Raw genomic sequence first — 19,370 nt, forward strand, 5'->3', positions numbered from 1 at the left:
AAGGGTTGAAACAGATGGGTATCAGTCAAATAGGGGGGAAAAAAAAAAGTAAGAAGCTTGCATAGCTCATGGTTTTGTAAATAAATATATTTGTATAACACCATAATGTAACATACAGAACTATGACAAGCAAAGATCTTTACAAAAATAAAGGGCTGCATGCTTATATATTTGTAGTTTGTCAGTAGTAACTTTTATAACAGTCTCAATTAGCTGTTAAGCTGTTTGCCTGACAGCATTAAACCATCAGGAGAAAAATTGACTTTATTTTTCCCCAGATTAAAGCCATACATAAATATTAATATTAAAATGGGGTTTTCCAAATTTACCTGGACAAAAGCTAAACACTGGAACTCCAGGTTACAAAACTAGCACGGAAAAAAAAAAAAAGCAGCACCCAAACCTTTGACTGACTGAACAAGGTATCATCTCTTCCACCTTCAAGTATTTGTTTTAGTCAAAGAAGTGAAAGTTCGACTTCCTGTCAAAGAACAGGAAGTCTCTTTAGAGGTGTCATTTCCAAGCTGAGCCTTCAGATGGTGCATCCCCTTGCAGTGGGAGTAACTAAAGAATGCAAACATAACTTATACCTCATGAAGCTGACACACAGCCTGGTTCCAGCAGGGTCATGCAGAGTGCCCTCCCCTCCGCAGGCGTGGCAGCCAAGGCCCCAAGCGGGAGGAGATCTCGGGAGCTTCAGGCTGGGAGCTGGGCCCGGGACAAGTGGGTGGTCCTGGTCCAGTGCTGTAGTCTTGTCAGCAAGCAGAATTACTGAGCATGCCCACACAAGAGAGAGCAAATGCAGAGAGCACCAGGAGGCTGGGTACCATGCTTCTCCCTTACAGTATACAACCAAAATGTAAGTTCAAGCTAAATGATGGACATAGTAGGTTTTGTTCTAAAAACTCTTAGTCTAACATGTCTCAGGAACCTGACACTGAAAAACAGGAACTGGCTAATGCCCGATGCCCCGAAACTCCTTGTGAGCCGCCCCCGAGCTGCTGCGCAGCCAGGGAAGGTGCCCAGCAGCCACCCCCGGCCCTGCCCCGCGGCACGTTCTCTGCCTCTGGCTGAATTTAGCTGCCAACAGTAGCTGTGTACATAAGCGACGTCCCTGCCCGGGCAGCAGGCGGGCAGCGGGCAGCAGGCGGGCAGCGGGCAGCAGAGCTGTACTCGACAGGTAATCATTACTTGTGGTGAGGGACGTGGAAATCGCCATCAGGGAGCCAACACAACACCCACTCGTGGGCTCAGCTACACGGCAACACGCACGTCTTCCAGCAGCGGCCGTGTTTCGTGCTCCTGTCTCACCCTCAGCGCTGGGGTGCAGCAGGGGCAGGAAACCAACCACAGGCACCGCTGCTGGGACCCTCAGGAGGTAGGCACCATTTACTCCCTCCCCATCCTGCTTGTACAGCTCCGAAGTTGTGCTTTCACAAACACAGGCTGGGAAGGGCTGTAGCTCAGCACCAGGAATGCTTCTGAACACCAAGGAGAGCATTTAGAAAAATCAGTAAGTCTATAAATAAATCCCTTGAGCACAGGAGACAGCACAGGCTAGTGATGAAAAAGCCAAGCTTCTCACTGTAAACCAGTTATGAAGAGGTGGCTTTGGTGGAGGTGACTGCAGCCCGAGATCGGGACAAGAGCCGCTGGGCAGCTTCGACAGCAAGAGGGGGCTGAGCACTAACAGAGCAGCCCCCAGCGGCGAGAGGCCAGCTGCATTCCCCACAGCCAACCCCTGCTAGGAGGGAACATGAGAAAAAGCAGCCCGTCCTCCTTGCTGTTCCCAGCACAGGCAGTTCCAGATCAAGCTCTCACCAGCCTCTCGGGCAGTTTAAAGATGACAGAGCAGAAAAGAACCCAGCAGGGTACCACATGCCCAGGGCACCAGACCTGCTAGCAGTTCTGTTTGCAGCAGGGTCTTCCGAGTCCCTTCTGTGAGCAGCCATCAAATTTCTTTAATCTGTAGCTATCCTGGAGATTCAGATGTGATGGGACCTCACTATTTAAAAAAAAAAAAAAAGAAAGAAATCAGTAGTGAAGCAGCTCACTGCTCCCTTTCCAAGCAGAAGGAGTTGGAAGGTGAGCAGGACCTTCCTGCTCCTGTCGTGGTCTGAGCCAGCCCAGGACTCCCCAGTAGAGCGAGTGCCGTTCCTGTGTGCCAGCTGGCTACCCATGGGGACTGCAGCAGAAACAAAGCAATATGGCATCCAGCCCCTGCACTGAGCAGGCCACAGTAGTGAGAGGGCAGAGCAGGAGAGGATGCATAAAGAAGGGGAGAGGAGGGGTATGCAGGGCCTAAATCCATCTGATCTCCACCAAGAGGCAGCTCCTCCTGGATACTTCAAAACTCTCGAGTTCAGTAACAGAAGATGAAAGCAGACTTTGCTGGTCTCATGCCATAGGTACACGCACCACTTCAACAATTGCAGGTTCATTTTAAAGTATTCCCCCTCCCTGCCACACACCAGCCTACATCCTTCTTTCCACAGGCTGGCACAATTAATTGCTTATTACCTAAATGAAGACAGTGTAATGACCTGGCTTTGAAAACAAGAACACAGCTTTTTCTAGCAGAAGAGGCCACATTTCAAGCTCTCTCATCCTGCCCGGATGAAGCCGAGACAGGTTCTCTTAGGGTGCTGCAGTCAGGAAGAGACCTTTATGTGTAGCTCAGCAAAGGATTTCCCGTCAGCTTTGCAGCAGTGTGAAAGAAGTTACGAAACTGTCTGGACTGTGGCCATGCCTTCATTCTGCATTATCAGTGCTATAAGCGATACTAATGGGGACTCTAACAAGCCCTTTAGAGTCTTTAAAAGCAGTCACACAGCACCTTCCAGCTACCAGAAAAGGGATTTCAGACTACATCACTGATCCGCACTGAGGCAGGAACTGATGTTTGGAACCACTTGAAAAATCCAAACACTATTGCTACCAACACGGTTCATCCTTCCATTATTTCCCCATCAGATTGCACCATAGACCTGTTCCTAATGACTTGCAGCTATACAGCTCCAAGCAGTCCTCAGACCACAAAATTACTTCCCAAGCCAGTTTGAATCCTTTTGATGGTGATGAGCATAAAAACAAAAGGTAGGCACAAATAGAAATGTTAACAAATTCTGCTTAAACAAATAAAAAGCAGTCCTTTTTTACTGTGTTAGCAAACACTGGCACAGAGTGCCCAGGGTGGCTGTGGAACCTCCATCCTTGGATATACCAAATCAGCCCCAGCCCTGAGCAACCTGCTATGGCTGCACCTGCCTGAGCTGGACTAGATGATCCCTGAAGATCCCTGCCCACCTCAGCTGCTCTGTGACCTCATGGTTCTGCCATCCTGCTAAATCCAGTTTCCAGAGGAAATACTGGCACTAACAAAATTCACCTCAGGGCAGGCTACTGTACCCATACCCATGTTGCCCTCCCTGTGTCAGACCAGCAGCCTTCTCTTCCAGAGGAGAGGGGAAAAAAAAAAAGACAAAAGAAGCACCACGGGTAAAGGTCTGAAGTAGCTGCTTTTTAAGATTAGGGTGTACCACTGGCTCCTAAAAATATCTGTCATCTCAATTGCCACACTGGATGGAATTTAAGGTGGCCCCAAATTGTGGCAGTCTTCAAAGGGCACAAAAACCATCAGTGTTTTCCCAGCCTCAGCTATGCTCCCACATGCTACCTCCCTCAGGTGGAGCTCGGTAATCTCCTCCCTGAGGCACCTCACAGAGTTCTCCCTGCATCTCCCCTTCCCAGCTTTCCTCCCCCCCACTCCGCCTGCCAGGTTATCTCCTCCAAGACCTGATGTACCTGGAAAGGACAGAGCAATGGTGGTCTGAACTGCCACAATCCTTTTCTTACACCCCCACAGAGTTTGGACCCGGTTTTGTCCAAGCTCCTCCTGCAGCTTCCACACAACCGGTGCCGCAGCAGCGGACAGTGCCATGGAGGCCGTGAGGCACTGAAGTGGTACCTGGAGTGTTGCCAGCCAATGCTATTCCCCATTTATCAAAAGATCTTTCATTGTATTACTGGAATAGAACATAAGCACAAGAGTTGTCAGCCCTGCACCTAGCCTCAGGAGTTAAAATCATTAGTCACCTACAAACACAACAAAATGAAAATTAACTTGGTCCATCAAAATGTCTGTCAAATGAGAGTGAGATGCTGACCCCCAAGGCCCCTTATGTATCTCTGTAAGTCAACTGCTTCATCGAGAAAACGCCTGTGACCTTCTGTGGATGCTCTGTACACACTCCAACAAGTTTGAGACTAGCTATGGGCTATATGCCTCCAGTGAACGATGGTGGGCGTTCGCTGATGAGTGTCACAGCAGAGGCATCACAACACTACTTTGAGATCTCTTGTTCAAATACACTTTACTGTTAGGACTGAAATAAAAATGATCATCATTTTTTCTGTTTCACAAAACACACCCACTCTGCCTCCCACTGCATGCAGAAATGCCGCTGATGCACCAGCTTCCCGTCCGCTCTGAGGGGAAAAGACATTTTAGTTTGCAAGGATTCCACAGGAACAGGACTCACTTTTATGTGAACTGGTACCAGAAGCACACAATTATGCAGCTAGAACTTTCACGGATCTCAACTGTCAAACTGATGCTTTCCTTCACCGTCAATTTTTATAATGATTTCTCACAAGGCTCAAAACCACAGCAGATCAAAGCACAGGGCTGTTACAGTCACTTTGGAAAGAAACAAAGTCTGCTTAAAACCACATCAGCCTACACATCCTCATTACTGTAATTCCTTCTCAGTAACAGAACATGTGCACAGGAGCAAGTTTTTCTCTGTCCCCCATGGTCACTGCTTATTTATCACCGATACAGGTTTAACCTTCTGCCAAGCAAGTGACAGCGTAAGACATGGGAACACCCCGCACGATGAGCAACTGCTTTGTTCTTAAGACAATCTAACTGGCAAAGCATCCACACAGCAGGGCTTTTAGGATAGAAACATATCTTCATAGTTCAAACTGCAAAAAGTCAAAGACCCAGACTACAGTATTGTTTTGACTAGTAGGTAACCAGTACTCACAGATGTGGTTTCTTCACTGCTACAAACCCAGCACATTAAACATGAACCAACTTGCTACATACCTTAGAACCCGATCATATATCAAGATGAAAATATCTACCTGTCTGAACCCCTCTTCCTATGCTGAAGTAAGCTCCAGTCTCATCCCAGAGCCACAGAGGCTGGAGAGCACTGCCCTCCATCCAGGGGCAGCCCCAGGTTCTGTGATCCTGATGGCAGCTGCTGGCCACAGCTTGGAAACGCAACATTCCCAGCTGCTCCTTACAAAAAGCTCACACAACTCAAAGAGTCACCAAAACAATTTTATTTCCAGTGTTTAAGTAGGTATGCACACAGGCATGATACAGGTTTGGATTCATTAGGTCTTCATGCAGAATTATATTCTCAATAAAAGAAACCAGTTCCATCCAGTATCCACTATCTACACGCCTATGTTACAACATTTATATCAAATCTGGTATCTGAAGAAAAGATACACATGTAATATGTACATTTAAGTTACTTATTTTACAGAAAGATTAAAAATTCAAGTCACATAAAACTCAAAATCTGTATTAAAATTGGAAATATAAAACTCCAATATTTACTGGAATGCCTAAGGAATGGAAGCTCTGTAGCCACCTGTGTTAACATTTGTAAAATGTAATGAAACTCGTTAACAGTAAAATGCATTCGTTTGCAATAAGTTTTTCTAATTTAACAATATGGCACCCTAACAAACCAAGTGAATTGATGATGAGGCACTTGTTAGTGACTAAACCAAAAGAACAATTTTTCTGCATACTAATGCCAGGCCAACTCTCAGTCAGAAAACCATGTATACGCTACACAGCACGTTGCATCAGATGCTTTGTTCAACATTTGTATGCAGCCATCAAATATACTTTTTCTTAAAATATATATATATATATATACTTTAGTGTTCTTCTGGCTGTGGTAATGCACCGTGAAGACGTTCCACAGAGCATATTGATGAAACCAGCCCAAATGAAGGCTGCATAACAACAGTACAGGAAAAAAAAAAAAAAAATCTATGTACATGTACGCGCGCACACACACACACACACACACACACACAGTTACTGGGAAGTGTAACAGTAAAGTTAATGAATTGCTGTAGTGGACATATCTTCCCCATTTCAAAGATACTGGTAGAATCGAGATCTAACCACTTGGGTCCCAGACAGTTTATGAGGATGGGCATCAACTGCTGGGCTGAAGTTGTTTTTGTTCATATTCTGGTAATTTTCACCGTTTACCTGGTCTGGTGGCTGAAATGGTCCCGAAGGTGGAGTCCTGTTAATTGAAGTCAGGCTGCTGGAAGAACTGCCTTCATCTGTCTGCAGCTCTGCAGATAAAGGCAGATCTCCCTTGGATACATCTGCTAAGTTAGTGTTCTCGAGCCTGGGCTTTCCAGTTTCACCCGTATTAAGGTCAGTTGTGCTAGTGCGTAAACGTTCTCGTGCAAGCCAGTCTGAGATCGAGAGGTCCTGCGCCGGGCATTTGGGCTTCAGCCGGTTCACAGCTGAAAGTTCAGATTCCCTCTCTCTACTTTGACTTGGCTCCTGAGCCTTCCAAGCATTCAGGACACTTATTTCAGCAAAATCCCTCTGCCCTCCAAGCGTGTGCCTTCGCCTGATGTTTTTTCTCTTTGCAGTCTCTGCAGAGTTAGCTTTTTGATTCCCAACTCCAAACATGTCATCTGCAGATGATTTGAGACGCAGCTTTAACCTATCTGTAATCTTAAGTCTCCAGGTAGGTTCTTGTTTGTCAACCTCACTCCTGGCTGACGTAGCTAAACTGCTTGTCGATCTTCCTTTTTTCATGATGTCAAACATTTTGGTCACAGTAGGCAAGTCCTTCTCACTCTTCGCATCCCCCGAACCCTCACTGTCCGTTTTGTGCCGTGCAGACTTTCTCCTGGACAGCGTATCACATTCAATAAGTTTGTGTGAGCTAAAAAGCCTGCGACTCTCTAACTTCGGCGTTGAACTTCCCTCAGTACAACTTACTTCACTTTCTTCAGAGTTCCTCCGACCAGTCTTTGCCACTTCTGAAACCTTCCCCTTGGACAGCCTTTCAGCAGCAGCACTGGTGGCAAAGACAGGGAAGTCACTTTCGCTGTCCGTCTCCATAGGACGCCCTTCACTGATCAATTCACTCCTTTCGTCATCAGCATCTTCTCCCTTGCTTTCTGTCACCGACTGCACCTCAGGGCTCAGCATACTGGTATCTAAGCCAGTCAGATAAATAGTAGATGAAGTAGTTGAATAATCTGAGGTGATGGAACTGACATCAGCTGCTAAAAACTCACTGTGTTTAATTTCAGGGCTGGCTACTTTTTTGCATGAGTATCTGTGCTGGGAAGCCTGGGAGGAAGTGCTTAGCACAGTGCCAGAGTCAGACACTGTCTCCTCAACCTGGGAAGAAGACTGTGAAATAGGCATTTTTGGGTTATTCTTCTGCGTGGTTTGCACATAGCCAAAATTTGGTGATTTTGTACATTTTTCATGGTAAGGCAATGAAGGTTCCTCTGACAGGATACTTTCTTTCTTTAATGACTTCTTTTCATCCTTTACAACATTCACATCTTTTTTACTGCTGCTCTCTTTTTCCTTCAGGACAAACATCCTCTGTTTTCTCCCTACGTCTCTCTCTCTTTCATATTCCCCTTTAGCTATGTCCTCTTTTGTTGTGTCACCACGAGATTGTTCTGCAAGCTCCTTCTTCAGAAACACATTATCCAACTCATCCTCTGAGCTGCTTGGTTGTGGTTTCTCTTTTGTTTTTTTCCGCTTGCGACTAGCTGCTGCAAAAATGGAGGACACAAGCAGTTCCTTGCTATACTGATCCTTTCCAGAACCCCAAGAACCCTGTTAGGAAAAAGAAAAGGGAGAGGGTGCAATCAGAAATCATAAAGAAACATTGATTAGACTGAGACAATTTAAAAACGCATCCTGAGCATCACTGCAGAAAGTCTGTCTTTATTCAGGAAATATGGCCCAAGAAGTCAATTTTCATTCTGAAAATTCCACTTTTTATCTGAATCCCTTCAACGTAGCAAAGACAAGTTTGCATATACAGCTGTTTAGTTTCTGAATAACAAAGCAGGCTCCATTACAGCAAGACAGCCTTTTCAAGAGTGGTGTGCAGCAGAAACTGCTCCACGGGCGAGTGGTTTCAAATCCCTCCTTCCAAGGTCTTACCTACATGACAAGGTTATTTTCTCAAACTATTTTTAGCTGATCTTCCATCTTTCAGGCCAAGTTTTTTAAATAGTATCAATTACTTCAAATAAAATGAAAGCTATACAAAAGTCTTGTTTAGACACAAGTATAGAAAATTAACAGAAATAAAATGCTGATTTTTGAGGAATCTACCTTTAGAATTGCACAGAAGCAATTGCACTGCCACTTTAAAAGAAGCAGGAGGTTAGGGCAGGTGCCACCCTGTCCCTGACAGCTGGCCAGTGCAGTCTGCACACTGCAGACACTGGAGAAAGAATACAGAAATCATATCTACTGATAAGGGCAGCTGCTCACATCAGAGGCTTTTAACATAGTGGGACTGAAATGTGACATCTGTCTAGGGTCAACATGAGCAGCTTAGGTGTCAGCTACCTGAACCTCATCCACGTTCAGACACATAGCCCCTCTCTCTGACCTGACAGAAGGAAGATGCAGAGCAGCAGTGATGGGCTATGCTAGAAGTCTCTGAAATCCCAATCATCCGTTACTGCATAGCACTGCAGGGACAGAGAGGAAAAGTGGGGGGAAGATCTATCCTCACAGTAACAGTTTCAGCAAAAACGCCAGGACATCGTTACTGAAAAGACCCTCCAGTGATTCCAGATACCTAGTTAAGGGAATAAGCCTAAAGACAACAGGAAATCTAATGCACACTAGCCATCACCTAACTACTCAGCTGTTGTCCAGCAAGGCAGTTCTGTGCTCCATAAGCACGGAACCACAGCCCGCAGGTGACAGTGAACTGCCGCAGGACGCCTACTACTGTGGCGTAAATGCACTGCCCATAGACAGCAAAGCTCTGACCAGACACAGGGCATTTAATGGCTTTGCTCAAACAACTTTTTCTTGGCACAAATTTCACTCCTATTCACTGTCTCCTCAAAAATGAAAAAGGTGCTGGCAAAGGTGAAAACTGCCACTACATAACTTCACAAGAGAAGGTCAATGAGCCATACAGTAATACAGTGGCTATATTGACCATGACAGCCTCAGTGAAAGTGCACTAATTTATGTGAACATGGACAGGGAAGAGTTGGGAGAAACATGTACTCAACCAACAGTACAAAAATATTCATGGTTATCCAGAACCACCTGCTCCATGACAGAGAACATCCCATGCTCTTGATGCAGAGTTCAGGACTGGGTGGTCAGAAGACACACGCTATGTCTTCCTGGGAGCCCCCAGGGAAACAAGCATCTGAGAAGCCTGAACAATTGCTACCTACAATGACTGCCTCGTCTCCTGCACAATCTCTGCCTACAGGCAGCATGGGCAAAGAATCTTCTGGGCCGCAGGTGACACCTCTGAATCACTGCGCTTGCAGAGACGTGCCAATCCAAAACTGCCAACAAACTTGGGCCTACCATTTTCCAAGGGAGAACAGCAATTCTTCCCACTACTGAAAATGGCACTGTTGCGTTGGCTACTGTCCCTGTAAAGAATGGGAGAGCTCTGCACGTTTTTTTCCATCAGCTGGGAACAGGCACATGTCCTTTGCTCCAAGCAGGATATCCAGCAACGCAGACAGCTGGAGCTGCACTTGGCCCGTGGCTGGGTGAGCAATAAGCAGGCTCCTGGCCCAGACCATCTGGATGCACTGCTGCTCAGGGGCCCATGACCGTGGCCTGACTGGTGCTGCTGCTCTGTGCTGCTGGCGGGTGCTGGTCAGTGAGACACAACCTGCAAGAGCACAGGCTCCGGGCACAGGCAGCGTGACATGGCGTCCTGGAAGCTGGGCTTTCCTGAGACAGTGGCTCAAGAACATCCACCAAGCTTCCTCATGAAGCAGCTGGGTGGGCATCTCAACACCAAACCAGGACGCGCTAAGCCCTGTTCTCAGCCCAAAGGGGAACACGAGTGGCACACCCGGACAGCACAGCAGCATGAAGCTGGACCTCGTGCTGACAGCTGAGGTCAGCTGCACGCTGCTGTGTCACACACAGTGCTGCAGACGGACGTCCAGTGTCAGCGACCCCTGAACAGCAGCCTGGGAGACCAAGAAATCTGTCCGTGGGTCAGGTGAGAGCTCTGCCCCCCTGAACTGGGACTGCCCATGTTCCAGCCTTATTCCCCAAATCTCCTGGGCTGTCCTCCCAGGCACAGCAATATTTCCTAGGGAGATCTCCCATCACAACTTTTAACCACAACCTTCAGCTGCCTGTAAGAGAAGAAGCTGTTACCTTCTGAGGGAGAAAAGGCTAAATTCTAACCTGTAATCATCTCAGTGGAATAGGGAAACACAAATACTGTCTGGAAGTAAGCAGTATGCCAACAATGACAGGAGCATACTATATACACTTCTAGATGAGATGCAAAAAGGAGGTTAGTGCTCACAATTGCCAGAGTTTGGAACAAAGTTGTTTACATGTGCAGCTGACTGCTTTGGCAGATGAAGCCAATTGCAAACAAGTGATTCTTCTCCACTGGAACACTTTAAAATTATTTGATGAGAAAACAGTATTACCACTTACTCAAAAAATTCTACATAAACTCTATAGTACATCTGCATATAAGTGATTTAATAAAGAAAGCAAATATCTAACAGATTTCAAAAGCTTATTACTACATTATTTCACAAAATTATTTACCTTAGATTTTGCCGAGTCACTAGTAGCTGAATCTGTGGAAAAATTAAAAATAAAACAATTCTGCTCAGTTCTGTGCAATTTTTCTGTTGTTGCTACAGACAATGCTGGACTTATGGAAAAAGACAAGCACAGAACAAAATGTGAAGCAAATAAAACCAGAACAGAGTGAATAGTCAGAGCTCACAAAGATGCAAGCTGCACCACAGAAAGCCACCGCCATGAAAGGATGCTGTGAATTGTAGGCAGAACCAGCTCAATGATAGGAATGGCAAAGGAGCCCTGTTCTTCTAAATAAAAACCAGAAATACTGATGTTTATTCGATGTTTTAAGTATACAGCCCCTGCAAAACCGCAGCTGAGAGACCTTTTCAGGATCGTACCATGTACTCTCCTGACATTCAGGATACACAAAGCAAAATTGAATGTCTTAATACTGCTGGCTGCCCTAGGTGCAAATCATGGTTCAAGTAGTCATATTCTTTTTGCGAGTTTTTAAAGGAATTAAGTCGTATTTTGTGTGTAAAACCCCAATTACACATCTCTCTCCACCCCTGACTACGTGTAAGTAGAATTTTACTTTTAAATGGGCTAGATTTCAGCAGCTACCAGTTTTGTCCTTTTCCACAACAAGCGCTATCATGAAATGAAAAATGGACACCATAGTTTTACTGTCTCGCAAAACCCAAGATTATACAATTATAAAGGGGGTAGGAAGGGGCTAGCACAATGACTAAAAAATAGGAACTTGGTTCTGTTCCAGCTTTAGGGACTTTCTCCCTAGGAAGAAAGAGCTGAGCCCCCTGCCACACCCCTTTTTGACACATGGCTAATGCTTTATGACTAGAAAGACCGGTAGACCATACCATGCTATTTCTCCTCAGGGTCTGCTTCAGAGATAACAAGAAACAGCAGAAAAACTTTTAAAAAGTAGCATTGATCTGTTTAAAATACTCTTAAAAGAAAATTTACAGCACAGATCAACTTTTTTTTTTTTTTTTCCATTTACAAGAAACGGGGGTTTCTGCAGACAAGGCAGCTACAGTGTGGGCAACAGTCCTCCTTCTTCCTACAGTTCCAGCTGTCCATCAGTGACATCACAGAATCCACTAATGACATCACCGTGTGATAGACTCCTCCCACTTCGCCTGTTACAACATCAGTATAAAGTGACTGTTTCAGTAAGTGCTGAACAACCCTTTGAAAACTGAAACAAAAGCTAGAGATGAAGGGAAAACATTTGTGGGATACGACATGCTGGGTTAGTGCAATAGTATAAAGTGAAAGGGGGGGGGGGGAAGTCACCAAAAAAGAGCCTGCAATGCTTGTCCTTAGCCACAAAAGAGGATGGCATTTATAAACAGAAGGAAATCAGCTTTAGTATAGACATACTGCAACATTCTTATTAAAGTGTCCATCACTCAACAAGGAAACATAACTCAATGTTTTGAATTCCTAATGTTAGGAAGGAGCAATATTAGACCACCACTGAAGATCAGTCTTTCTGCCATCACAACAAACCACTTCACACCACCATATCTGCTTCACCTCACGATGATGATTGCATGGGTTACTGTGAATAAATAAAACAGTATGTGCAAGCCTCATCTTTTAATGGTTATATTCCTGTTAGACAACAAGGTTCTCCAAATTGTATCATGCATGATTATCAACAATTCAAGTCTTTAGAGAAGTGTTAATTGATCTTTTGGAAAAGAGAAAAACAGTTTATTAGTAAAAGGAGATAGGAAGAGAGAGTTGCAGTGAGTTAACAGAGTAGGTTATTCTAGCCTATGGACCAACACTGTCCAGGCAAGTTACCTGATACGTCTCCAGGAGATACTCCCGTTCTTCCAATGTTGGTGAGTAAATGATCTATGTTTGGCACTGGTTGAGATTCTACAGTGTTTTCCTCCTGAACTGTTGTCTATAGTCAATAAACAAAGATCTCTTCATCATCGTTTCACAAATAGTTCATTACGATTCAACAGCATTTAGAAAATTGCATTATTCACCTCAGGACACATTTGCTCACATATTCTTATCTTCCGATTTTGCTTTATGGTTTAAAAAAAATTACATGGCTTGCCTTGTTGAGTTTTGTTTAGGTTTTTTGTTTGTTTGTTTATTTTTTGTGGGGTTTGTTTTTTTTTTTTTGGGGGTGTTTTTTTTTTTTTTTTTTTTTTTTTTTTTGGTTAATAAAAAAACCACAAAACATTACTGCAAGGACTGGAGAGCTAAAAAGGTGTTTCTGAAGAGCAAACCATACAGTGATGTAGTACGAAATACAGAAGACATTCTAGAGGCGACAGAAGCAGATTCTAAGCTAAGATAATTAGAATACAAATATTTATGACACAATACTTACAAGGGGTTCTTCAGCATCATCTTCTGTGAAAAACCAGTCATGCTACAATTTAAAATAAAAAAGGTGAAATCCCCACATGAAACAAAACCCAATGTGGAAAAATGGACATTACTGCAAATGCTATCCTGAAGTTTGAAGGATAAATACCAGACCCAAGCTGGCCCAATGAGAGAAAAACTGGTCGATGTGTATAATCTTATTTTTTTTAATAATGAAATGCAGCCACTTACTTTTTGGATGAGTGTTTCTACAATTTTATATTGGTCTGGCATGTGCGTAACCATGTGTGTCATGTTATCATCAGATGTCCTCACGAGTGTTGGACCAAACACTATTGCCAGGTTTCTTGGCTCCATCTAAGAAATTAAGTATTTCCACATCAAACATTTATAACAAGAAAATAAAGTAATATGGTTTAAGAACATTAATATAACACTATTAATAAATCTGAGAACCACTTTAAATAAATACAAAGAAAAGACTTAAAGAAAAAAAATTACTGACTGAGATCAGATGTTACCTTACACTAGAACTCTCATATATACAGCTGCAATAAATGCATCCAACATTTCTATAATTCAGAATTCAACCTCCATAATTCACTGCAAGTAAACAGCTCCACAAGCACAGAAAACTCAAGAACTCAGATATATTCTTGGCACTTCCAGAGGGATTTTCTTCTTCCCTTAAAGACTATTTGTTTAGAAACACTGATGTTTTTTAATAAAAAGGCATTGCTAGTTCCCTTAGTTCCCTGTTTGTTTGGTTTTTTTTTTTCTTTTTTCCTGAAAATGTTTACATGACACATGAAAAAATTAAGCTGGTAATCAAAAACTGTATTATGTCTACAGACAAAGAGTTCATTCAACTTGTATCTACTTTAGAGGAGGCGGTAGCAACCAACATCATAGACCAAATACATCTCATGAGACAGACTCGGAGTTATGCAATCATGTCACAACATTAATCATCCACTTAATTTACTTTTAATGTTACATTTCTAACAAATAATTCCAAGCAGCCACCAGCGGAATACGTACCTTCTATTTTTGCTTACTTCTCTGATTTATAGTTTACTGTTGTGACATAGAATAGATCAATAATACATAGGAGGCAAGGTCCTTGTGCTTACCCCGAAGGAAACTGCAAACATGACACAAGCCCCTAATACTCACTTTGATTTGAATTGTGGCCTTTGACAAGTCATACAATCATCACCTCACTCATCTAGACCTATATATTCCATATATTTACATTATTTAAGCAAGTTATACAGCACACCAAAACTGTAAAGGTCTGCTTTAGGCACTACACTTAAAAATGACATTTACTATCATTTCATTATACTGTCAGCTACAACTCCACTAAAGGTTACAATTTGTTAAATACTTTTTTATATACATACAAACACATTTTTCTTTCATATTTAACTGGAAGGTATTATTTGCAGAACTGATGATGGACCCTGACATATTCACTTGAATTGAGGCATGACCTTTTATATGATTTAAGATTGACCATAGGTTCATATCAATCACATCCATTTTTTTCCTATACCCTTCACATTGGTAGCCAAATAACAAGCCATCATGTTACCTGCCCTGAGGTAGGCATCCACAAGCACATCCATATCGTGCACAGCTCTGCATTCAGCTACCCCTTCCCCCCTCCACCCCAAGAGCTAAAGAAAGGGGATACTATTATTTGCATTTACTGTAGGATTATAGCATGCACAGAAGCACTTAACACTGACTCTTCCCCACCCTTCGGAAATGACAAAAATCTATTTCAGTGGTGGACTAAGACCCTATAGTGATGAACTATCACCCTTTAGATCATAAATTTTCTTTCCTTAAACCAGTCAAACCAGCATCTATGAGTTCATGAAACATTTAAGGTACTACACCAAGTCCTAGTCTTAAAAATTACTCAAGCATCCAGGAATCCAGGCTTCACACATAGCTGGTACAACAGCCTCTGTCAACAGGTTCATTCAGGTCACCAACACCCCCCTGTGCCCTGCACACTCTTGTTGGTGTTTAGACAGGATTATATGACACCTAAAAACTTGGGCTAAATCTAAGATGCAGGCAGTCATTACCACAAGAATTAATAGCAGTTTGAATAAACTTACTTTACACTAAGAGGTGCATGCTTTGCAGGAGTCCTTAGTCTAATCCAAAAACCTTCTCAACACAGCAAAGGTCTTAATTTTATCTACGGTAATAAATTATCACCTTAATGAAAATAATCCTGCATAAACCCTGTATTTAATGAATGAAACAAACCAAAATATGTTATACTTTTGTTTCTAATACCTTATTCTTTTCTGAGTTCTCTGCTACTGTCTTCAGGTGTGCAGAAAGAAACTTCAGAGTCTCATAATGATGTTCAGGTAAATCATGAATCTGAAACAAACAATCACTATTGAGAATATTAAACATTTAATGCTAGTTTTGTAGTGCACGTACAACACACCTGATTTCAGCTTACCAGTCTCTTCAGTGTTTTGAGACGCTCAACAGGATCTTCTTTTCTATTTGCATCGATAAAATCTGCATATTTGTCTGTTAAAAAAGGCAGAGATTAATTGTGTATATATATGTAGGCATGTACACCACCACACCCCCACCTCCATGAATACAGGTAACACATACATATGAATGACCTTTTGAAGTCATAAATTAGCCCATTATGTAATATAATAAGATGGCAGCGGGGGGAGGGGGGAACAGCTTTCATGGAATATTGCATCAGTACAATTCCAAATTTTACTCTTTTTTTTTTTTTTCAAATTTATTATTCCTTCGCCATTAGCAAAATTTTATTTACAGCTTTCATGTGTAAGTTCTGTGATCATCATGACTCCCTGCTCTTTAAGGAAGAAAGAGGGCTTTGTTGCAGAGTTAGTATTATTCCACTAGATTTTCTCTCAAACCCTCTGAAAGTTGTAAGTACTATTCAACAGTAACTCCTGTCAACAACTTACCATTGGTAAAAAGGGGTTCTGGGAGCTTTCTGAAGAAGGATTTCAGCAAGCTGCTTATCACATTCAAGTCTCGCCATTTCTACACATTTAGAAGAAAACAACAGACATGCTTTATATTTCTATAATCACAATACAAAAGAAGTTTTTGGGAGGGCAACCTGGAAATAGTGTGATCAAAGACTTACATCATCATGAACATCAATGTCAGTCATTCCTTTGTTGAGCTCTTCTTGCATACTTGAGATGGCAGCATTATTTCCAGGAACTCTGTAAATACCTGTGTATTCCAGACCTCTTTCTTCAACCAGTTTGCAGCATATATCAACAATCAGTGGAATATACTGAAGAAAAGAAAAGTTATATATACACATTTTAAAGAAAGTCACATAAAATGTATTTTTAAATCACAATGGAAAGAAAAATTGTCCTTTCATACTTTATTGGTATGAGCTGGGGGACAGTCATCTAATCTAACACCGAAAGTTCCTACAGCAGATGGCTTCTTTTCAAATGTCTTCCTCATAATGCTTGGAATGCCTTTTCTCCATGTTCCTTTGTCTTTTGGTGGGCTTGTCTCATCTTTTTGTTAGCATAATGCAAACGAGGAAATAAAGAAGAAAAATAACAACATTTAAGTCACAAAAAATACTGTGAATACAGGTAACAGATTTGCAAATATCAAGTGACACCTGCTGCATTTTTCTCTCTTTTTATTGGCCCAGGTTTGTGCAACAACTCGCTGGACATTAGTCTGTCTTAAACATAGCTTCTTTTACTCTCCTGTGATTCAAAAGATCCATCTGAACACACTCACAGTCCAGATTTAGAAAAGCAAGTAGCTCGATGGTACTGTGAGATTTCTTCATTCTAAAACTGCAGGTACGTACATGACATTTAAAAACCTAACCGCCACATTTACTAAAGCAAGATTAAGTCTCTACTGAATCACAGTGCTGCATAAAATACATATGAAACTATACAGACATGCTCACATTTGTATGGACCTACTCACTGTTTCAAAAACTGTCAGATTTTAGTCACTCCTAAATCATTACAAATAGAACTCAAACACTTAGGACTCAAACACTTAAAAAAGTATTACCTATCCAAAAACCAGATAAAGTTCTGTTGCTCTGTTTACCTCTCTTATACAATTCATGTAGCAAGCTACAGTTCTCAGTTACCCTGTACGGAGAGTTGCCGGATACAATAGTACTTCCTCCCCAGTCAAGTCTCTCTGGAAATAAATACTCTTTCAGCAGATTTGAAATTTAATTTATCTCTGCAATTTAGTAACATAATCTACAGCATAGCAGGAGTAAAGGGACGTTTGAAAGAGAATTCACTTACATCTTTAATACAAGATCGAATTGTTCACAAGTGGGTGATCAAAAGTGGACTGCTCAGCCAATTGCCTGAATTTGTATGCAACATCCTTACAAGAACAGCCTGATCAGAAATACCATGGATTTACACATTCTTTGGAAAAAAGTAGTTTGTGACATTATTTGATGTGGTTCGGTTAGTAATTTATGTTTGCAGTACCAGGTCATTGGACTTTTTTTTTTTAAAACTCAGTGGGCATTAATTTTGTTGTGGAAAAAATAATATCGTTTCACTGCTGTATTTTAAAGACTAAGCCAAACGCACATGTTCTTCTCTACTCCTAAAACTCCTCAGTGCAAAACTTTGGTTTCTTAACAACATATTTAAAATATGAATTTACCTTGTCACTTCCAAGTCAGCTGGAGACAAAAGTATTTATTACACACAAAAGGATTTCCAAAGTTTGGCAAAATTTTGGTCACAAGAAGTGTAACACCTATATTTTACTACTGTTAACACTACGTGGAGCTACAGAAAAAAAAAATAAAACCTTCTTGAGACAGGACTGGAATAAAAAGCTTCAGGTATCTGACAAAACACAACATATATCCAGGATAACATCTAAATGAAGCATTTACAAGTAATGAGTGATTATAGCTGCAGGTTAAAAAAAAATGGTTAATACTTGGTTTGCATCTGTATATTCATACTTTAAGAAATCCGGAAAGGGCACCTCAATGACCTCACACTGGGGCTGTAAGGAACTACAGAAATACAGAAAACACACAGACCTTTAGTGAGAAGCTTCCTCTCAGACTCATCCTTAGGAGAATGTGGACTCAGGGTCCGCTGTTCTGCTTTAGTTCCAAGCAATGTCTGTCTGATACTTAGACTCTGGCGAGGTGTTTTGGGAGATGGCTCTGTTTTGCTGCTTGAAGAACTGAAACACAATACATTACTTAAGTAAAAAATTAGAGGAGAAGTCTTCAAATACTGTAGGCACCATGAAATTCACCTACCTCATCATTGTACTGTATTCTTTAATCCTTCGACTAATCAGATCTCTACTAGTGACACCAGTATCCTGTAAGATGAATTGAGATCTACTTTACAATCTTATGAAACAGAACAAGTATTTTTTACTTTCAGAATACCATTAACAGATCACATAGGAAAAAACACTTCCCTAGAGTTAAGAAAAAAGAAAAAAAATCTAACAGGCAGTCCTTGAGAACAGTAAGGACAGAACATTTAAAAACCATGAAAAAAACTAATTACAAATTAAACACTACTAGTTAGATTTTTTTTTTTCAAAGCAATACAAACCCGAGAAATTTAAAGTAAGATAGAATAGAAAACATGCAAGTCAATGCACCCTACTACTCTGAAATATCCAATCCTACGTCCACACAGTACTTGTGTAAATAATTACCACTACACATACAGCTAAAACAGCCATGAATCCAAGTATGCTTTTATCCACCAGTCTAATAATGTTTATTAATCCATTTTCCATTACATTATTGTTTCAAACCTGAGCAGATGTACATGACCATACACATGAAAATATTCCTGTTACTCATCACTGAAAATGCACTGATTGTGGCAAATGGGAGAGGTGCCTGAGGACTGGAGGAAGGCCAATGTCACTCCAGTCTTCAAAAAGGGCAAGAAGGAAGATCCAGGAAACTACAGATCAGCCAGCCTCACCTCCATCCCTGGAAAAATGATGGAGTGGCTTATTCTGGAGGTCATCTCTGAGCACATGCAGGAGAAGGTTATCAGGACCAGTCAGCATGGAT

At 42.0% G+C, this 19,370-nt stretch overlaps 1 protein-coding gene across 1 annotated transcript; it reads right to left on the reverse strand.

The window, feature by feature from the left end:
• Positions 1-5,965: 5,965 nt before the first annotated feature.
• Positions 5,966-18,652, reverse strand: ARHGAP21 (Rho GTPase activating protein 21; the record flags this gene model as incomplete). The annotated part of the gene is made up of 12 exons (XM_008941312.1): positions 5,966-7,924; positions 10,889-10,920; positions 12,707-12,812; positions 13,254-13,295; positions 13,484-13,609; positions 15,572-15,661; positions 15,747-15,820; positions 16,243-16,321; positions 16,428-16,583; positions 16,679-16,827; positions 18,360-18,508; positions 18,588-18,652. Coding segments are annotated over 12 exons (2,802 nt in total), but the record flags the coding sequence as incomplete, so codon positions are not given.
• Positions 18,653-19,370: the final 718 nt, after the last annotated feature.

The sequence above is a fragment of the Merops nubicus genome, unplaced genomic scaffold (assembly GCF_000691845.1).
Source record: "Merops nubicus isolate BGI_N331 unplaced genomic scaffold, ASM69184v1 scaffold16155, whole genome shotgun sequence".
NCBI classification, from domain to species: Eukaryota; Metazoa; Chordata; class Aves; order Coraciiformes; family Meropidae; genus Merops; species Merops nubicus.